This window comes from Monomorium pharaonis, chromosome 6 (genome assembly GCF_013373865.1).
Source record: "Monomorium pharaonis isolate MP-MQ-018 chromosome 6, ASM1337386v2, whole genome shotgun sequence".
Taxonomy (NCBI): domain Eukaryota; kingdom Metazoa; phylum Arthropoda; class Insecta; order Hymenoptera; family Formicidae; genus Monomorium; species Monomorium pharaonis.
The window spans coordinates 15,301,865-15,324,068 of NC_050472.1; the positions used below are offsets into that span (position 1 = coordinate 15,301,865).

The 22,204-nt window shown below is 33.6% G+C and overlaps 1 protein-coding gene across 6 annotated transcripts in view; it reads right to left on the bottom strand.

Moving 5' to 3' along the window:
* The window catches only part of LOC105833264 (activating signal cointegrator 1 complex subunit 3), a 122,977-nt gene that overhangs the window by 4,497 nt on the left and 96,276 nt on the right, over positions 1–22,204 (bottom strand). For 4 of the 6 annotated variants that reach the window (XM_036288342.1, XM_036288343.1, XM_036288341.1 and 1 more), the window contains exon 13: positions 16,872–17,132. The exons of the other annotated variants lie outside the window; for them this stretch is intronic. In XM_036288342.1, the coding sequence (XP_036144235.1) occupies positions 16,872–17,132 (261 nt within the window). The remainder of the gene's footprint in view (positions 1–16,871; positions 17,133–22,204) is intronic. 6 annotated transcript variants of the gene reach the window in all.

Consider the following 22,204-nt stretch of genomic DNA (forward strand, 5'->3'; position numbering starts at 1 on the left):
ACTAGCAACGCCACATGGTTCCAGTAAGAGCATTTCACGGAGGTTCTGTAATGGTTTGGGCGGGTATTTCAAGCTTCCATCGTACAGAACTCGTCATAGTGCCGCCACCAGGACTTACTGCACAACGATATGTCGACGAAATATTGCATCCTTACGTATTACCAATGCGGCATATTATGGGGCAAGAATTTATTTTTATGCAAGATAATGCCCGTCCACATATTGCTCAGCATACTCTTCGTTTCTTTAGAGACAACAACATTCCGCTTCTTAATTATCCTGCCATGAGTCCGGACCTAAATCCGATCGAACATGTTTGGGACGTAGTCTGAGAAGTCTTGAAGTACAACCAACAAACTTGGAAGAATTAACTGCCGCCCTTCAACAAATTTGGCGTGAAATTTCTCAAGACGATATACGTCGCTGCATCAATATGCGAGTTCGATGTCAGGAAGTTATTCGGCAAAGAGGTGGCAACACTCGTTTCTGAACAGTAAGTTCAACCACACACACACACGCACGCACGCACGCACGCACGCACGCACGCACGCACGCACGCACGCACGCACGCACGCACGCACGCACGCACGCACGCACGCACGCACGCACGCACGCACGCACGCACGCACACACACACACACACACACACACACGGGATCAGAGTCCTGCCACGTCGTTGATCTGGGTGACGCCGAGAGCAGGATCCACACTGCCCCCCACACACACACTCACTTACCCACCCACCCACACACACACATACATACACACACACACACACCCCTACTCCTAGTACATCCCTTGGATAATTTAGTCATTTAATGCCTGCGGCATATGAATATTTTTTAGAGAAAGTGTCGAAAATGCATGGTTTATTTGAAAGTGGAATAACTCGGCGGAAAAAAATCGTAGGATAAATTAAAAAAAACCATTTCAAAGAGGAGACTTTAAGCTTTAAATTAGCTGTAATAAAAATTTTCAAAAAAATTTTTTAATGTCCATGTACGATTTTAAAGTTGAGTATTTTTTGAAATTTTTTCACAGTTATGTTCAAAGCGCCATCTATTTGAGGCAAATTGTTTTTAGTTCAAACGGTTTAATGTGTCTTATAACTGAGGTTTCAAGCTTCAAAATGCTTTTTTATTTTTCTTTCTACGACCATTTCCCGCGAAGTTATGTAAGTTTTAATTTTGGGTATTTTTGGGTAAATTAAAAGTGATCCCCTAATTTTGATGCGGAGTGTATTTTATATTAAACATAATCATAATAAAACATAAATCATCACATAAAATCCTACACAAAAAAATTCACTCGTATTATACCAAATAGAGTAATATAATAACTTGCAATTAAACTAATTTACATTTTCAGAATTTTTTATTTCATTTCCAGAATCCATTTTAAAAGGTTATTTAGTTAATAACCCATATTTATCCAATTAATATCAAGCTTTGACACTTAAAGTTGAGAAATTTGAATTTTTTTCTGGTTGACGCTGACGTCACGTGTGGCCACGCAATCTCTCGAAACGCCAGTGTCAAGCATGTCCGTTAATTACTTTATAATCTTAATTACCATTTAAATGCCAATTTAAAACTTGCATTAATATGTTTCTATAGAGAAAAACGTAAGAAAAAAGGTTGCGGCAGTAGAAATTATTGAGAAATTAAATTATATTATTGTCTAATACTTTTGGCCAATCCTGTATACATACATATATTTCTAATATATTAGGGATCGTAAGGAAATAAAATTATTATTAATTGTCAATACATTTTTAATAAGAGTTTAATTGTTCTCTCGCCGATATACATTGTATTGAAAGATTAAGTACTTTATTGTATTGGGCTACCGCGCGATAACGGTAAATTTGAAATAACAAAAATGATGCCTAAACTCTTATTAAAAATGTATTGACAATTATAATAATTTTATTTCCTTACGATCCCTAATTATATAGAAATATATGTATGTATACAGGCTTGGCCAAAAGTATTAGGCAGCTATATTTTTTAAATTTATCTGAAGTTCTTTTATCTATATTATTTCCTATTGGTTACTTGTATTATACATAAGTTTAAAGTATATGTATAATATCGGCAACCACTAGAAAATAATACAGATAAAAGAATTTCAGATAAATTAAAAAAGCCCAGACAATACGCTTGTCAGAAAACTTTAAGAGAACTTTTTAAAGAAAACATTTAGATATCTTGGAAATGATGTCAAAATGGTAACATTTATCAGAGATATCTAAGAGAGGTCTTTGAGATATCTTATTGAAGAGTTTCATTTAAGTTTCTTAAAAATGTTATCCTTATGACATCAGCTAAATGATATCAGCTTAATGTCTCATAAAATAAAGATATCACACAATGCTGTCCGATTTTTGAGCCGTCCATGCGCGTCGTAGCAGAAATCAGACAACATTATAACATCCTGAATGAGAAATCCATTTGATATTTAAAAAAATTATCATAAAGATAATGTTTTCAAAAATTACGGTTTGTCTACAATTACTGCGCACAAAAAAATGCACAAAATCTAAATTCATCATGTACTGAACAAAAACAGGATAATAGATGTACAATTAATTTTTCTTAGAATATATGATCTATATAGTTAACCATCTAATTTAACTATTTGAACGCTTCAAAGTATTAATGCTAAATAGATCGCAATTTCCATAAAATTATTATGGAAAAAGATAAATTTAACAATGAAATTAATAAGTAAATAAATTAATGCTATTTATTTTTAATATGTTTTGCAAAATTTAATTGCTTTTATAAAAAATAATATAATTGTGTCAGTTTATAACATATTGGTATATGTAGACAATAACAAGTACCCATGTCGATGAGCCAAATTGGCGTAGCAGATAGAGTACAAGGTTCGTCATCCTAAGGTCCCGGGTTCAAAACCAGCGCAAGTAAGAATAAAATATAATAATTTAAATTTAATTAATTAATAAAAATTTGTCCTAAATTTAGTATGTACTGTTAATAAAAATAATTTTAAAAAAATAAAATTTTCATTTTATTTTTTTATTTCTAGTTGCACTTAAAAGATATCCGATTTAAGAAATCTTTTAGATATCTGCTTGATTTCTGCTGCCAATCTGCTGTCAGATTATGTCAGCAGATCCTGCTCGGTTTCTGCTACCAATTTGCTGGCATAGCATGTTAGCAGGCTCTGTTTGATTTCTGCTGCCAATCTGTCGTCAGGGTTATGTCAGCAAATCCTGCTCGGTTTCTGCAATCAATCTACTGGCATGCCATGCCAGCAGGCTTTGTCGACAAATCCTGAGCTTAATGCGGACACAGAATGCTATGGATCTGCAATGGGTATCTGATTGAATTTGCTGCCAATCTGCTCGCAATCTGCTAGCATTTTGCTATTAGGGAATTTTTTTCGTACGAATTCGAGAATCGGGCCTGATATTGTATAGTTACGGACCTGTTCCCCCCTCCCCTCCACAGGAAGAGACAGAATATATCCACCTCTCTGTCGATTTTCCCCGCGGGCGTCACAACACACCAAGGTCTCTTCATTAGGATAAGCTCTATAATCGTTAAGTTGTATACTATATATTTCTATATCCTACTGTTTAGAACACCTTTACCGGCGGGGTGGGTGCGGAAGGGAAGATCGAAGGACTCCGGCACTCGTGTGTGTGTGTGTGTGTGTGTGTGTGCGCGCGCGCGCGCGCGCGCGTGCGTGTATGTGTGTGTGTGGGGCCACGGTTGTACGATGTACATTATTTTGTCCATTTGAAACGTGTCCATCTGCACTGTGTTCAAGTGAAAGCCACTCTCTAATTCGTATTTATAGTACAAAAAACGGTAGTTATTTACATTAACGATTCCTCACTGAGTTTGATGACCTTCAAATATGTTGTTAAGGTTATTATTCTAAACAACTTTTCCCTATATATGATACCGTCGCTCGGCCTTAGTTTTTTAGTTGTACACAAAAAGTTATTAACAAAAGTTTAATAAATACGATATATGAAAATTATTCCGTATGGGAGAGGTAACTCCGATGACCTTGGCCATAACATGTCAAGGTCAATGTCCTGAGTGACCAAAAGCAAGAGGCGAAACTTTTGATTGAAGCAGGGAATATATTTTTTACTTTAACCAAATATAAATAAGAATATTTTTGGTTAAAGCAGATAATCCTCTCCGTGGCACAGAACAATGTGAAAACAAATGGAGATAGGATATTATAAATATTAATGCAGGGATGTAGGAGGAGGGATTTCACCAACTCCGCGCGTTTTCTGTACCTTTACCCTGAGCGGTGGTAACATGTATGGGGAAAAGTTCAGAATAATGACCTTGACAACATATTTTAAGGTCATCAAACTCGCTAATGTAAATAGTTCCTCAAAAACGGAAATGGTTATTTTCAAATTTCCTGGGCCTCAAAATGGTTATATGCTTCATGGCAGAAATTCATGAAAAATTGAAAAAAGTTTATTTTTTTAGTTACTGTACTTTGTTTGGGATGTGAAAAACGAAAAAACTGATGTAGGATCGTGTTCAGCGAGTTTTAAAACATCTAGAAAAACCCTTGTTCGTTATTTGGAATGCGACTAAACTTAAGTATAGCAAAATGTTTCATGGCAAAGATTTGCTTTTTTCCAGTTTTTTGGGCCAAGTCCTAAATGGAAAAAATCTTTATCATCGGTCCTTAAGGGATTAAATATGTTTTACTTAACTACTTTTCAAGTTATACGACTTGAAAATAACAATATAGTTTTTATGGAATTTGATTACTCGAATCCTAGTGCATAGTGAGAATTAATATTGTACATAATTTCGTTTTGACAAATGCCTAATCCATTAGTAACATAAAAATCAACAATTTTAGAGAATAAAAATTAATTCTCTAAAAATTCTAAGTTTTCCTGTTTTTTGCTGGTAAACCCTGTAACAATATCTTTTATAAAATGTAAATAATAAGTATTGAAGACATGTCCTATACTGTTCAAAAATATTGCAGAAATATCTTATAGAAATATTTTATTGCAACATTGCAATAATTTTGTGAAAGTAATGGTAAAATGTTCGCTTTGTGAGAATATTTATTGCAGCAGTACACTTGCAGCAATATTATAATATATATTTATCAAATATTAAGCGAATATGGAGACTGATGAGCTATTATTACAGGATCTTTCTGTCTTTGAATCTCGAAATTATATTTGTATTAGCATTACAATAAGCATTTCGATCTATTATAAGATTATTCTCAATATGTACAAAAACTAGAACATGATGCACAGGTTACATGTATTTAATATCTTTTTTGATCTTATTAAGTGCGTGGTCGTTTGTTATGTGGGGTAGTACATTGTCAGTGGTTTTTTTAACGATTTGTATTGAACCGGAACGTCGGATTCAGTAAGGCGTGTCAAATTAAATTTAAAATTGTTGATGTTTTGCGGTTAAAATTTGCGCGACTTATTTGTGAGAATATTACTCTAATCAACGGTAATCACGGATGATCAACATTACTGTCATAATACAACATAATCACGCATGATAAACATAAAATTACATTTTAACGATTAACTAAAAAATTTACATTTTACAATAAATTTAAATTTAAATTTACAACAAAATTACATTTTTTAGTACAAAAGAAAGACAAAACCATAGTATACGAATAATAAGGATGTTAAAGCGTAGGAACAAAGTGATGAGCAAGGAAATGATAGAGGAGAGGAGAATGGAAGAAAGTAGGGGGAGAAGGAATTGGTACCAAAGCTTGATCTTCAGGCTATAATTACGGAAATTAAAAACTTGTAGATATGCATTAGGTAATTTTGTATCTATAATAACATTTAATTTTATAACAGAAACTAATACAACCAATAACATCAATTTCTTGGAACTCACTATTGTTAATGATAACAAGATTATATGTGATTGGTCCTACTGGCAGATATCTAAATTATCTTTCACATTATTCTATCTCCCACAAGAGGGAATGCTAAAGTGTCAAACTTGATCGGAGTCGATAATGTACAGTCATTCGTACACATCATTACACACAATTTCGTACGTATTTCTTTTATAGAGTTGAAAATTCTTTTTTAAAATTAAAATACGTCTATTAATGGCTACACTCAAGGGAGAATGTAGTGGAATTGTTGTAAAATTCTTTTATATGATTGGTTTATACATTTAGTTCCAACAGGAAATAAAAGCAAGAACCAATTGTGTTGAAGAATCTTATAACAGTTCCACTGCTGCATCCTCCGCTGAACGCAGCCATTATCAGTCTATAAATTGGACATTATACAGAAAATAAAAACAAATTTTTTCAGACTATTCTTTTTATCATTCCGTATCTGTATTTGCAATTATAAAAAGTTAAAATAGCTAATTTTTTTTTTAAATCCTTGTTTGAAAGGAAATGGTTGGACACAGTACAATTGGACACAGTGCAAATGGACACAAAATAATGTACACGTTTCAAATGGGCACGGTTCATTTCGACACAGTAATTTTGTACACATGAAAAATAAAATTCTGGACAAATTACAATTTGGACACGATAAAAATGTACACCGTGCAATTGGACACGTAAAATTTGTACACCGCAAAGTTGTACACCGCCAAGTTATACACCGTAAAGTTATACACCGTAAAATTGTACACCGTTCATTTAGACACGTAAAAGTTGTACACTGCAAAGTTGTACACTGCAAACTTGTCACCGCAAACTTGTACACCGCAAAGTTGTACACTGCAAAGTTGTACACAGTATATATTGTATTGGAAATCTGGAAACACAACTTCACTTTGTTTGCAATGTACAACATGGTTTAGCGCCGAAGGCCCTCCTTGTGTGTGTGTGCGTGCGTGCGTGCGTGTGTGTGTGCAAACCATTCTCTGCACTACATGGGTTTGCGACTTTCCATGTAAAACTGTACAATTTTGCAGTGTACAACTTTGCGGTGTACAAGTTTGCGGTGTACAAATTTGCAGTGTACGAATTTGCGGTGTACAACTTTGTGGTGTAGAAGTTTGCGATGTACAAGTTTGTGGTGTACAACTTTGCAGTGTATAAGTTTGCAGTGTACAAATTTTACGTATCCAATTGCACGGTGTACATTTTTATCGTGTTTAAATTGTAATTTGTCAGGAATTTATTTTTCCTGTGTACAAAATTTCTGTGTCGAAATAAACCGTGTCCATTTGAAACGTGTACATTATTTTGTGTCCATTTGCACTGTGTCCAATTGTACTGTGTCCAAGTAAAAGCAACTCGTCAAAGTTCTTTGCTCGGGTATTTTTCACCCAATTCGTACGAAACGTCACAAAATTGCTGTATTAAAATAAAATTTCGCATAAAAATGATTTTAACTGTTTTTTCGTTAAGTTCAATGCAAAATATCATTTAAGCCGGTATTGACAGTCAAATCTTATTTCAAGATCGTCTAAAGCAATGTCTTAAAATGCTACTACGACTGTATGATGGCATGTTAAGACAGTACTTAAGATAATCTTTAAATATAAGACCCGACTATGAATACCGGCCTTAATGCGAAATAAGTAAGCAAAAAAATGTTATTTGTTGCTTTAAATTAAATTTAAAAATAAAACAAAAACATTTTTGTTTTTTTATTTTTTGTTACTTTAAATTATTAAAACATTTTCAAGTATCCTTTCTAAAAAAGGGCATCGATACTCACATCTCTCGAAGTATTGTTGTCGCTTTTCCGCGATGCCGATTGGTTCTCTCGTTACGCTTACTTTGTGTTGCGAGAGTAATCATTGCGATTGAATTTTGACAGCTGTCAAATTTGTATAAATGGTTATCTATACCGGGAGAGACGGGGAGAGACGAGGAGAAACGGGGAGAGACCGGGGAGAGACGGGGAGAAACCGGGAGAGACGGGGAGAGACCGGGAGCGACAGGGAGAGACCGAGAGAGACCGGGAGAGACGGAGAGAAAACGGGAGAGACGGGGAGAGACGGAAAGAGACCGGGAGAGACGGATCGAGACGGGGAGAAACGGGGAGAGACCGGGAGAGACAGGGAGAAACGGGAGAGGACGGGAGAGACCGGGAGACGGGGATAGACCGGGAGACGGGGAGAGACCGAGAGAGACGAAGAGAGACGGAGAGAGACCGGGAGAAACCGAGAGAGAGAGAGAGAGAGAGAGAGAGAGAGAGAGAGAGAGAGAGAGAGAGAGAGAGGGGGGGGGGGGGAGTGCGTGCATCCGTGCGTGTGTACACTGTGGAGTATTTTCAAACGAAAGATTTTCGAAAGTTAGTTTTCTCTATTGATTATTTTTTATTTGGTTATTTTTTTAATTTATTAATTTCTATATGTGCACGCGTACGTGTGCATGCATATGTCACAATATTATTTTATAACTAGCAATAATAGTTAATTAATTAATGTATATAAAGTTAAAAAAAATGTTGATCTTATTTTATATAGAAAGATACATGTAATGTCAAAGTATTTAATAATTTATTAACAATTGTACCTTTTTTTTGTACATTGTGAAGTATCTTACTCGAACAAAAGATTTTCGAAAGTTAGTTTTCTGTATTGATTTTTGCAAAAGATGTTGATCTCATTTTATATGGAAAGGTACACATATAATGTCAAAGTATTTAATAATTTATTAACATTTAATTGTAATTTTGTTTTTCAAACTATGTCGTCAATCTCTAATGCTAATTAAAGAAAAAAAAAACAAGAAGAAGAGTCAGAGCTGACAACATTTCGTTACATTTCAGTGTCAATTATATTACTTTAAAGAAGGTTTATGTATGTTGTGTATATTGTATTTCCTTTTTTTTTATGTGTATAATATTTTTAAAGAAGAAAGAAAATTAGATAATAAATTAATGTATGTAAGTATGCTTTCTCTCTCTCTCTCTCTATTTCTTTTTCCTTTCTTTTTGTATATAATTATTTATTTATATAATTATTATTGCAATTGTTATTTTTAAAAAGTAAAAAATTAAATAGCGCGCGCCTGTGTTGTTCTAGTTTATATAAAAAAATGTGAGTATTTCACGTTATTCCTTATTTCAGTTATTACATCAGAAATATCGAAAAATCACATTTTTATACTGCCAAATAAGTATAGTTTCAGAACAGAATAAAAATCTGACTATAGATTCTTAAGATAGTTCTTGCAGTACTTTGAAGTCACAAAGGCAACTATTGTTATTAGATTGAGAATGAAAAATATGAATAATTTAGTATGTAAAAATTAGCATACATTTAAATTAATTATTCCGAAAGGTTTTTTCTCAATGAACCATCCATCGCTATAAACTGAAAATATCAGAGCGGTATTACAAATTTGACTTGAGTTGAAACCATGTATTTGGCAACGTCGCGATTTGGTCGCCGGAGCGTCTGGTGAGCGTCATAACCAAACTGTTAGTGCGTGTAAACCTGAGCGAACAGCCTTGACACAAAGGTCATTCCGAAATGAAACGAAGAATAGTAGGACACAAAAATGTAGGACATGTGCCTTGTGGGTCAGTTGACGCGTGCGACGTTGCCAAGCAGCTATTCAGAACGCTCGCCATGACTTTCGTGACGTGAGTTGCCGAAAATATGTCAAAAATTTCGTTTTATTTATATACGATACGGTTAATTAGTTTAGTGTCAGTTTCTTTAGAATTTTTTATTGCATCAAACAGTCTTATATTCGTTCTATCTAGTCGGGAAGTATGAACACATTCCATGAATGTGCAATTTGATTCTTCTTTCCCTATTATCACCATGTAAAATTGGCAAAGTTTTCGAACATATATCTCCGGAACCAAATGGTAAACAAGTCTGAAATTTTGCATACATGCTAGAATCGTTAATCTTTCATTTAATGACTTCTTTTCTGGACTATCTATATTTGATCTAAATGCAAGAACCACCTTAAGGTTCACTTTTTCAGTTTTCCATTGATCACCAATTTTATTATTCTTTTTTTAATAAATACGGGCGTTTGAAAAAAAAGCAAATTTTTACGAAAGTTTTTCGTTCCTTTCTCATTCTTCTAAAAAATCTCTTCTTTTAATATCTTCGACTTTTAACAAGATCATTATATTGGATCATAATTTTGGGTCTTTTTTCTTTCGGAAAAAAAACATTTTTTTCTCGAAAAAAAATGTTGAAATTGATTAAATTTATTCGGAAATCTGAACCGAAAATTTGTGGGTTATGTCAAGGTCAATGGACCATCGTCGATGGACAGATGGCGCTAAGTAAGATTTTCGCATTCGTTTCAAGCTATTTGGACCGAAAATGACGATAACCCATAAATTCAAATGCTGTAATTTACACACACACGCACGCACGCAGGCACGCACACGCACACACACCAAAAGAAATACACATACAGTAACAACTACAGATATGACCCGTGTTACGACGCGCAGTAATGCAAATCAATGGACCATCAATGGCTGACCATGCGAAGACCTTACTTAGCGCCATCTTACTTAGGTTCGTCGACGGACCTTGGGTTACGTTAACCCAAGTTTCCTACTAATCGTAACTTTTTTCAATATAGTTCGTATCCTGAGGGTTAAGCAAATATTGTCATCAAAATGTACAAAAGTAAATTTTTTTCGTTTTTTATATGAAATCGACCGTTTTCTTCTAGATTTTTGTGCGTACTTTAATTCTATAAGACTTTTGCTATTCTATAAAGCTAATTAAAAAGAAAGTTTTTTTAAAAAATGTTGATAAAACAAACGCCTTTAAGATCCCTTTATGGAGATCCTGAAGGGATGAACCTTACTAGATCCGATGCTTCGATTCAATACGAACCGTTACAAAAACTACTGACAATATACTACTCCACATGAATGATAGACCATGCTCCTAATAACATTGATATTAAATCTATGTAATCTACGCATTATATTTTTATTTTTGTGCATAATATTGAGAATGATCTGATAACAGATTGAATCATTAATTTTTGTTACGCTAATTAATACAATATAATTTCTACAAGAAGATCTTGTAGTGGCTTCTTATTCGCTTAAGGGGGGAAATATCTTTAGGTGGATAAAAATAAATCAATTTTTATGAATTTTTTTGAAAGAGAATGGTTTGTCTTACATTTTTGAGACTTTAGGTATTATTTATTGTTACTTTTAACTATCACAACGTTTAATGTGGTTTATGTATTTTGAAGTTACAAAGGCAACTATTGTTAGTGAAAAATATGAATGATTTAGTATGTAAAAATCAGCACACATTTAAATTAATTATTCCGTAAGGATTTTTCTCAAACTTTTTCTCAAAGGAATTTTCTCACTGAGAAAACTTAAAATGAAGATAGTAGTTTGCAGTTCCTCAAAGACCAATCTAATATACTGAAGCTTCAAGTAAGGTCCCGTCACATATCTAAGAAAGTGTATCGATGCTTTATTAAATACACTCCTGATAGTATTGGTCAATCAGGGATAAAAAAGATACTTTTGTGAGTGCGCCAATGAACGAAGAACAGTTGGCTGCTGTTTGCACGTTGCTGCCATTATCTATTATTTATCCTACAGACGATTATTGTATCCCTCGTGTCGGGACACGGTACGGGATCGCTGCCGATGACTCCTCGGGATCAGGTTTCCAAAAGATAACGCCGGGAATTTATAATAAGAGAGATATACAGGGAGTCCTAGAGCATACTGGTCACTGTTCATAAAAAGGTAGATGGGATCGAGATGAACATAAAAGTTCAATATTGTTGTGGGTTTGGTCTGCTAATAATCGAGATATAAATTATGCGAATGAGAGCGCGCCTTGCGCGCCGAAGGAAGGGCTCGAGCCGCTCGAGCCATAGCACGGCCTACTGTCAAGCATTGGCTGCCGGCGGCGGCGGGGGAAAGAAGGAGAAGCGTGGCGTCGTCGCCGTTCCCACGTCTCGCCGCACCGCACCTAAGCTCGCGTCGATGGCTGCTACGCACACTCGCGATTACATAACGAGATTATAAATTATTAATAAAAATAGGACAAATTTAAATCGTCATAAACTTTCTCGCTTTCTCTCTTTCGACTTTCTTATTTACAAAAGTTTATGACGATTTAAATTTGTCCTATTTTTATTAATAATTTATAATCTCGTTATGTAATCGCGAGTGTGCGTAGCAGCCATCGACGCGAGCTTAGGTGCGGTGCGGCGAGACGTGGGAACGGCGACGACGCCACGCTTCTCCTTCTTTCCCCCGCCGCCGCCGGCAGCCAATGCTTGAGACAGTAGGCCGTGCTATGGCTCGAGCGGCTCGAGCCCTTCTTTCGGCGCGCAAGGCGGGTTCTCATTCGCATAATTTATAAAATTTATATCTCGATTATTAGCAGACCAAACCCACAACAATATTGAACTTTTATGTTCATCTCGATCCCATCTACCTTTTTATGAACAGTGACCAGTATGCTCTGGGACACCCTGTATATATATTTGTTCCAACGTTACAGTTCCTTAATAAACCCGAATGGTAGATAATCAAGTATAATTCGTTGATCCGACGAGCGACGTGGATTCGTCGCTATTATTATTAATAATGAGCCCACTCGTTCTTTTTCCGCGGCGTTTATATACTCCGCTTTTCGGCTTATTACCAGGGGATGTCACTCGCCTTTGGCCCGTGCACTAGCTTAGCCAGCAATTGCTAGCTAGGCGCACTTCACCGGAAATCGGGAGATTTCGGGTGGCGAAATAAATAGTAACCGGATATATTGCCCGGTGCGATGTCCGGTGTGAAGGCCGGTGCAACGTCCGGTAGCAAGGCCGGACGGTATCGTCTCGCGAGGTGTCACTTGACACCCTTATCGTTATTGCGAGTATAGCTTGTGTGAGTGTCGCGCACTCACAACACGATATTTATCAAAAGTTCCGAGACCAGGCTAGCACTTATGTAAACTATTCAAAACAAACGGGATCACGCCTATTATCGATTAGTCCGTCCATATAAATATTGTAAATAATGAAAAAAGTATGAGAGCTAGTGATTATGTAAACGAATGTGTATGTGTAATTCATTATTTTGAGAATCATTAATAAACATTTAATTTAATACAATTAAATTATAGTTCATTTTTTTATAATTATTTCATTTTATTATTTTAAGTAAAAATTACTTGTTGTAGAATACTGTCTAAAAATTCTACAAAAAAATATGGCAATGGTACAAAACCATCATATTTTTAAAAATTGAAAAATTTTTTTTAAGTACCTTCCATTGATTTTATTAATTCGAAAAAATTTGGTGTTATAGAATACTGTCCCAACATTCTACAAAAAAAATATCGCGATTGTACCAAAAGCATATCATATTTTTAAAAAATAAAAAAACTATTTTTTATGGGTATCTGCTACCCACTATATTGTTTTGAAAAAAATACGTCTTGTAGAAAACTGTTCCAAGATTCTACAAAAAATTTCTCGTAATTGTACCAGAAGGATATCGAGACTAAAAAAAAATCAAAAACATTTTTTTTTAATTAATCAAACATTCTGTCATCAGAAACCCTTCCCGAATTTTTCATAAATGTGTTTCAATATCTATAACATTAAAATTTCATTAAAATCGGTTAAGCCGATCAAAAAATATAAATTATTTTCGGAATTTTTATTTTTATTATTTACACCAAAATGGTTCAATAAAAAGGGCTAATATTTGACTAAATTATAAGTGACACTGATAGCAATCAAAGCAAAAAAATGAGCATGATCCGTGCGGGGGCAGATTACCCCCTTCTTATCCGGCTACGGCCTTTTGCAGACATACTCTAGGAACGTTAACCTTTTATTTAATATCTTTTTTCTGGGCTATCTACATTTGATCTAAATGCAAGAACCACCTTAATTATAAAATATTTAAAAATATGGCGGAGATATGGCATTGTTTATCGGAAAGGTTGTGACGCGTGTTGTCAAATGGCATAACTTTTACTGTATTTTGGTTTGAAACAAAATACACAAAAATTTTTCATTATTAATATTTATATGGTATGCGTGAACCTGAAAAAAGTGAAAAAAATTGAAAATTAAAGAAATCACACGCTTAAAAAAAAATTAAATTTTACACATTTTAAAATCAATTTTTTAAAAAGCGTGCGATTTCTTCCATTTTGAAATTTTTTTATCTTTTTTAGGTTTACGCACACCTTGTGAGAGTTAATAATAAAAAAAGTTTATGTCGTTTGTTTCAAACCAATATTTCTGCACATATCACAGTCTCTAGTAGAGGCTAGAAGTTACACCGTTTGACAATTCACGTCACAAAACCTTCCCGACAAATAGTGCCATATCACTGTCATTTTTAAATATTTTACAATAAAAAAAAAAGTTGTGATAGTTAAAAGTAACAGTTATTGTAAGACATCGTCGAAGCTTTGCCGTGCCACCTCGCCCGGAAAGGCACAGGCCCGTAATACTACTACTCTAATACTTTCGCGAAATGCACCCACACCGAGAAGGGCGAAGTTAAAAGTAAGAATAAATAACTAAAATTAAAAAACTGTAAGACAAACTATTCCTTTTCAACAAAATTCATATAAAAATTGAATCATTTTCACCCACCTTAAGGTATTTATTCTCTTAATATTTGACAGTTTATTATTAAAATCTGTAACACTATACTTAAGGTGGTTCTCCAAGTGTAAGCACAATAAAGTTCAAAATTATAGCGAACTTCAGCATGCATTTCTGTGCAGGCCTTTCTCTCCCCCTGCGAAGAAATTTTTTGTAGCGATTGTCACACACAAAAGTAACATCAGTGTGTACATATATACAAACACTAACATGATCGGGCGGATGGAAAGCGCTGGCAACGTCGTACTCTTGCGACGTGTGGTGAGAGCTGCGCAGACGCACAAGTTGCGTAATCTGTCAGCAATATGTTTCAAATACGTACTTTAAATGACAGATTCGCGAAAAAAAACTGCTTGACAGAAATGCTTTCGCTTTTGTCAGAGCACAACGTTGTTAAGTCTCCGCAATGGACATGTTTCTCGCGCTCGCGAGCGTTGAGGATTTCATTATATCATGAACTGTTATCTCTTGTAACTCGAAAACGGCACTGCTAGGAGTCCCTATTTTTTAATATAAGATTCCTACTATAGCTTTTTACGTTATATTAATTTTTCAAAAAAATTTTCAAGAAGCGTTTAAATGACTAAAATTTATGAGTGCATGCATCGTAGTCTCATTAAGATATAGTTCAATTTTCAGAAAATTTCTAAGAAAATGATTTTTTCAGAGAACCACCTTAATATATATTTAATATTACAATATTTTGTAATATGTGATAATAATTAAGATGTTTTTAATTTAAAGAGGTTTCGTCGATACTTACTAGTCAAAGAGAGAAATGTTAAATATGTTTTTAATTAAGACTAAAATATAACTTTAAAGAGATCCTAAATCGTCTGTTTTATCGACATTTTTTAAATAAACTAATCTTTTAATTAGCTTTATAGAATCGTAAAAGTCTTTTAGAAAATTAAAGTATGCATCGAAATCTAGAGGAATACGATCGAGTTGATATAAAAAACGAAAAAAAAAAAAACATTATTTTTGATACGTATAGCTGTTACTTGATGACAATATTTGCTCTTAATGTACAAAATCTATTATCTACCATATATATGTACAAAATAAAACCGTATTTCTCTATGGATAACATATACGAACAATATCGTGCAATTCAAATTAAGATTAAAAATCCAGAAAAAAAGATTAGCTTCTTTAATTTTTTATAATTGCAAATCCAGATATAGGTTAGAAAAAAAGTAGTTAAAAAAATTTTTTTTATTCTCAGTATAAAGTCCAGTTCATATGATGATATTAATACGAGTACTTCAATTCTGAAAAAGGATTTCCAAATCTATAAAAAAAATACATACGAAATCTTGTTAATAATATGCACGAATGATTCTACATTATCGATCCCAATCAAGTTTGACGGGCACTTTAGCATCCCCTTAATGTTTGGTACATTTTATCAGAATTATATATGTGTTCTTAGATGCATACAATATTATTCTACCACATATATTTAATGAACAATTATCAGTCCATTATGCTAATTTGGATTCAGTTTTCTATGACGTTTATGGGTTTATGTCATACTTCATACCATAATTACTTGATCAATTGGTCAAGTATACTTTTTGTCACATATTAAAATTTTTGATGAAGCCGTAGCATGTTTAAAATTGTCTTATTAGCATTTTATTTTTTTGATCAAAAGTGAAATCTCATAAGAAAAAACAGGCTTAGTCTCATTTTCGGCCAAGAAATAAAATTTTTTCATGTAAACTTTATGACAACTTTAAATATGCTACGGCTTTACTCGAAATTAAAGTTTTAATATAAAAAAGTAGGGTCACCAACTATTTGATCGAATAGTTACGACATAAAATGACATAGCTCTCCATTGATAACTACATCTTTATTTAGTTGATTTTAACACAATATTTCTCACTTATTCAGTTATTGATCAACCTTCGCAGATAGGAAATTGAGTTTATTAACTGTATTATATAAAAAATTTAATTATTTGAATTTATTTTGATACTTTGGACAGAACCTCTTTAAATTTGTAGCACAATCTGTGGCATACGTAATATAAGTATCAAAAATTAAGAAAATTATACAAATAAATTTAATATGCATGTACTCTATTAATAATACATTAATATATAATATATATCAGAGTTAGAAATACGCACGCACGCACGCACGTATATACATATTCTTTAAGAATAATTCGTTATTATTCGTTATCGAACAAAAAAAATTTTTATTTAAAAATAACGAATTTTTAAATTCCTTTTCCTGTTACTTTTTTAGTATTTTTTCAATTGTATTACCTCACGTATTTGGTCTGTCCGATATTCTCTTTCACACAAAACTTTTGCAAGTTTATCGTAATTGTCACTTGTGGTGAAACATAATACTGGAAGGGCCATCGACAATGATGAAAACAAATCCAGATCTTCCTTCCTTATATGTGGCAATGTTGTAATCGCGGATTCGTCTATCCATCGTGCTTGCACGATCATTTGAAATAGTTGCATCATCCTTAATGTGCTCGTTAACCATCCACGTTCTGCGACTGTATCGATCATTGCCTAAAAGATCTTTTCTGTCAGTTATCGAATCTAAATTTAATGAAAATATAATATGGTATTGCAAGCAATGCCATATATAGAAAAGACAAAATAATGTGAACACTTGGAAAATAAACTGCTTATTTTATTAATAAAAGGTTAGCCAATCATTATCTTTGATCAAATTTTATCTTTATTTAAAATAAGGTCAAACAATGTTAATTAAATAGTCATCAGTCACAATATTGTATCATTCTTCTAGCAAAACATCTTTCAAGAAATATTGGAAAAATCAGTTTTTTAATCTGCTTTTGAAACTATTCACTCAATAAAATTAAAATCAGGAAGTTGCATTGATGATTAATAAAAAAAACACTGAAAATTTTTTTAAAAAACAATGCAATTTTTGAAAAATAGAAAAGTAAACAACGATACGTAAGCTAGATTTAGTACCTTAGAATAGCAATTAAAAACGGTAGGCTTTTTGTAGCTTTTGTAGCCGTCAAACGTGATTTTAACTTAAAAAAATTTAATTTGTCGGAAAAATATTAAAATCAGTATATAAAACTATTAAAGTCTTAACAAAAAATATTAAAAGTCTTTAAAGTAAATTGTATATATGATTATTGTATGTAAGCTTTCCCAGCAAACAGAACATTGCAACAACATTGAAATGTTGCAATATTGCTGTAATGTTGCTACAATGTTACAACATTGTCGCAATGTTGCTGCAATGTTCTACTTATATATATATATATATATATATATATATATATATATATATATATATATAAAATACATCACACGTATTTTTTAAATAAAGAAGAGCGTCATGAGTGTCTTTCGATATTCTTGTGAATGCAAGATTGGTCGCCGCATTACAAGATGTTATTCCCACGTTGTCATGATAATTTGGTATTTTAATTATGCTTGATTTCTTTCTAAGAGCCTCCTAAGATTCTAACTTAAACGTTTAACGTGTATAAAAAATCTATTAGATTAATGTTAATAATGACAGTGTTTCCGAGCAAGAATAATTGTTTTATTTATTTATTTTTTAATGTTTTCTTTTTTATGTATACCTATATACTGAAATTTCGTAATAAGTCATAAAGCACAATGCAAACTCTGAATAATGTATGTGCCTTATACTTAATAAAGTAATTTTGACTTCACTTCCAAATTGTAAAATATGGTTGTGTCACCATTCAAGCTATTCACGTGAGTCAATCATATCAAGAAAATTTTTTGCAAGACACTCCATTAAAATGTCTCAGTGTATTCTTCTATGCGTAATATAGAATTTTGTTCCCTAAAAGTATTTTACTGTTGTAATATTTTATCATAATAAAAAGTTAAAACTGTAGGATTTTTGCGAAAAAAATATTTTTAAGATTTGCTTTGATCGAATAAGGTCTTTCTTTAATATTAATTTGTATTGTTTATATTAATAAATTTTCACTTAATATTGTAATTTATTATAGTTAGGTTAGGTTAGGTTGACAACCAAGTAATTGCGGATTAAAATAATAGATGATATTAATTGAATTTTTAGGTATATTTACGTATTCGAAATTGTTTAATATTTTAGACTTAAAGCTTTCACGGCCATTGACGTTGCTTTCAATAGAAAGGGCTTCCGGATACATGCTGCGTTCTGGTACAGCGTTGCGCCAACGTTTCGCAAACGTTGCAATTTGCATCATCAGGGCTAGGAGTGGCTAGGAGCTCCGATACTGAACTTTTTTGAATTGTAACCGTTCTTATATATCCCTTGTCCTGATAGTAGGGATAGGAGTGAGGGGAGGGAACAAAGTTATTTATCCAATAGTAGCACAGTTCATTGGCCTACCATTGGTCAACTGTTGGCCAATCTTAATACAATATTGGCTTATTATTTGCCAATTAATATGTGCTGTTCGGAAATGTTTTTAATTGATCAATTATAAAACCGGGAGAACAGTGTGCCAAATTGGACTTATCTAATAACCTTTATCACGGTTAAGATTATCGGGATGTTTCAAAATTTCTAAACTTTCACGATGTTTCCTGGCAAAGTAACCTTGAAAAGGAGTTAGCATTGTAGCTTTTTCGTATTGCACGGAGTGTCCAGTGTTCAGCTAAGGCTGATTGAGAAAAGTATTTGGTACACCGTTGATGTTCTTTAATTCGTGTACTAATCTTCCTCTCGGTTTCTCCTATGTACATTTTTCTGCAAGAGCAGGGGACTTTGTATACATCTGGTGATTTTAAGCATGGTCTCTGATTCTTCGGATTAGGAAGTAACTGGAAACTCTTCCTTTGTGGTTTGAAGATCACTTTTATATTGTGTCTACAAAAAATAATGCATTCTATCGTACCTTGAAGATCTTAATCCGAAGGATCAGAGACCACGCTTAGAATCACTAGGTATATACAAAATCCCCTGCTCTTGCGGAAAAGTGTACATAGGAAAAATCGGGAGGGAGATTAGCACACAAATCAAAGAACGTCAACGGTATACCAAATAGGGCCACTTTTCTCAATCAGCCTTAGCCGAACACTAGATAAAGACTGAACACTTCGTGCAATACAAAAAAGATACAATGTTAGCTCCTTCTTAAGGTTACTTTGTCAGGAAACATCGTGAAAGTAGAAATTTTGAAACATCCCGATAACCTTAACCGTGATAAAAGTTATCAGATAAGCCGGATTTGGCACATTGTCTTCCCAGTTTTTTAATTGATTAATTAAAAACATTTCCAAACAGCACATATTAATTGACAAATAGTAAGCCAATATTGTATTAAGATTGGCCAACAGTTAACCAATGATAGGCCAATGAACTGTGCTACTATTGGATGAATAACTTCGTCCCCTTCCCTCACCCCTATCCCTACTACCAGAACAAGGGGTATATAAAAACGGTTACAATTTAAGAGAGCTCAGCCCTGATGATCCAAACTGCAACGTTTGCGAAACGTCGGCGCAACGCTATACCAGTACGCGGCATGTATCCAAAACCCCTTTTTATTGTTTAATAGTTGGTCGATTAGCATTCAATAAAAAAATTGTATCAAATGGTTGTTTGGCGTCGTTGAAAAATAAAAAAGCAAAACGAGCATTTTCGTCATATTTTGTTTTTTTTACTTCTGCAAAGGAAAAAAACGCATCGTAAGATTATAATAAGTTATGTACAATTACAATTATATACAACACAAGAGTTAAATATTAAAAGTTATATTATTGTAATTGGCTCTTATTATAAATAATCTAGAACAGTATAAGAGTTAAAATTGGTTTGCTAAATTTCGTTCTGGTGATTTTTCACAAAGATGAATAACACTCTGGTCGTCCAGTTTAAGTTGACAACTAAAGCAATAATGTGTACCATCATAGCATAACACGTGAGATTGCAGAGAAGCTAGATGTATCACATACATGCACTGAAAAGCGTTTAAAACAACTTAGAAGACTGCCTCACCTGGGGTATTTGAATCGTGGTTTTCCCCTCAGGTCGAAGGGCAAATGCCGAGACAGAGACTTGCCTTTAAAAGGCAAGGAATCCATGATAAAGAGTGAATTCCCCGTCCTAGTCCAAAGATCAAGTAAGAATCTTGCAAGAATGAAGAAGAAGAAAGGGGGTGCAAGAAATCTTCGAGGGAGCATGTTCAACTCTCTAAGAGGGAGCATCCCAGATGCGTGCAGATTGAAACCGACACCACCAATCAGATTACTCCTTCAGTTAAAATTAAGACAAATTTATAGAATTTAATTGGTGTTTGTTTTGATCTGTGCGCATCTGGGACTCACTCGAAAAATACATCGCCCGAAAGACCTTCTTCAAGTTGCAAAAGGAACTAGATGTGATGCCACTCGGTAACCCGTTGCAGCAGTTCGGGGTAAAGCGAGGAGATTTCTGACTCCTCCCTTAAATTGTCAAGACGACAATTCTGAAGAACTGGCAATGTTGCACGTGTCGCCCGGTATGATGCCCAGCTGCGCGAATCAGCTGGTCTAGCAGATTAATATTATCGATCGCTTAATTGCCACGGAAAAAGCATATTGGTTTTGGTGTTAATTTGAGAGCTATCAGGCTCGTGTGTTTAAATAAATACCGTTTTTCTCCTTGTCTACGCGGGAGAAATGAGGCCCGATTGCGCATATAAGCGATTGGACACAGTAGTATTTCCCGATTGAACATACCCAGGTAGCAAGGTGACGTCTAATTGACGGCATTTTTTGGTCATTTTATGACGAACCAGACGTCATAATGTCGAGATAAAATGACGTCTAAATGTCGTAAAACTGACGTACATTTGTCTCATCTTAACGACGTCATATATTGACGTCAAAAATACGTCATTATTTTCATATTATTGACGTCATTTTCAAGAAGCTAGTATCGTACATTTGACGGTATTTTATTGTTATTTTTATGACAAAACATAGGTTTTTAGATTACATTTAATAAAGACGACATTTTAACGTAATTTTTATGACTATCCCAGGTAGTAAAAGCCATTATTTTGACGTTTTAGAAAATATTTCGGGTACATGTCCTATATATGCAGTACTTGCATTATGAAAATATCGAAATAACATAATTATAATGTAAAAAAAAAATCTACGTTATTTCTCAACAAGCATCACGACCCACTACACCATAGTCACATTTGGAATTGCCTAACTTCCGCGGTCACCCATCCAACTCTGAACCGCCGTCGACGTTGCTTGACTTCAAAGATCGTACGCTACCTAGCCCTTTGTGATGATCCATGAACACTTGATGATCATGAATACATATTTGTTATAGATCAGTTCAATAGATGCGAGAAACATGAAACTTGTATAGTTAACTAATATTTTTATAAATAAATATAAATTTACAGTTTTTTTCCTGATTTTTACATATGCAAAATAATATGTGGAATAACTTATAGAAATATGTTTTTGCTTTGTTCTTTTGATAAAGCTAAATTATACCTCAGACAAAACGCAATATTCATAAAATATTGATAAAATATTTATAATATTTATTTAAATATTTTATAAATATTTATCCAAATATTTTATAAATATTTTTGTGGTCTTAGATTTGACAAATCATAAAG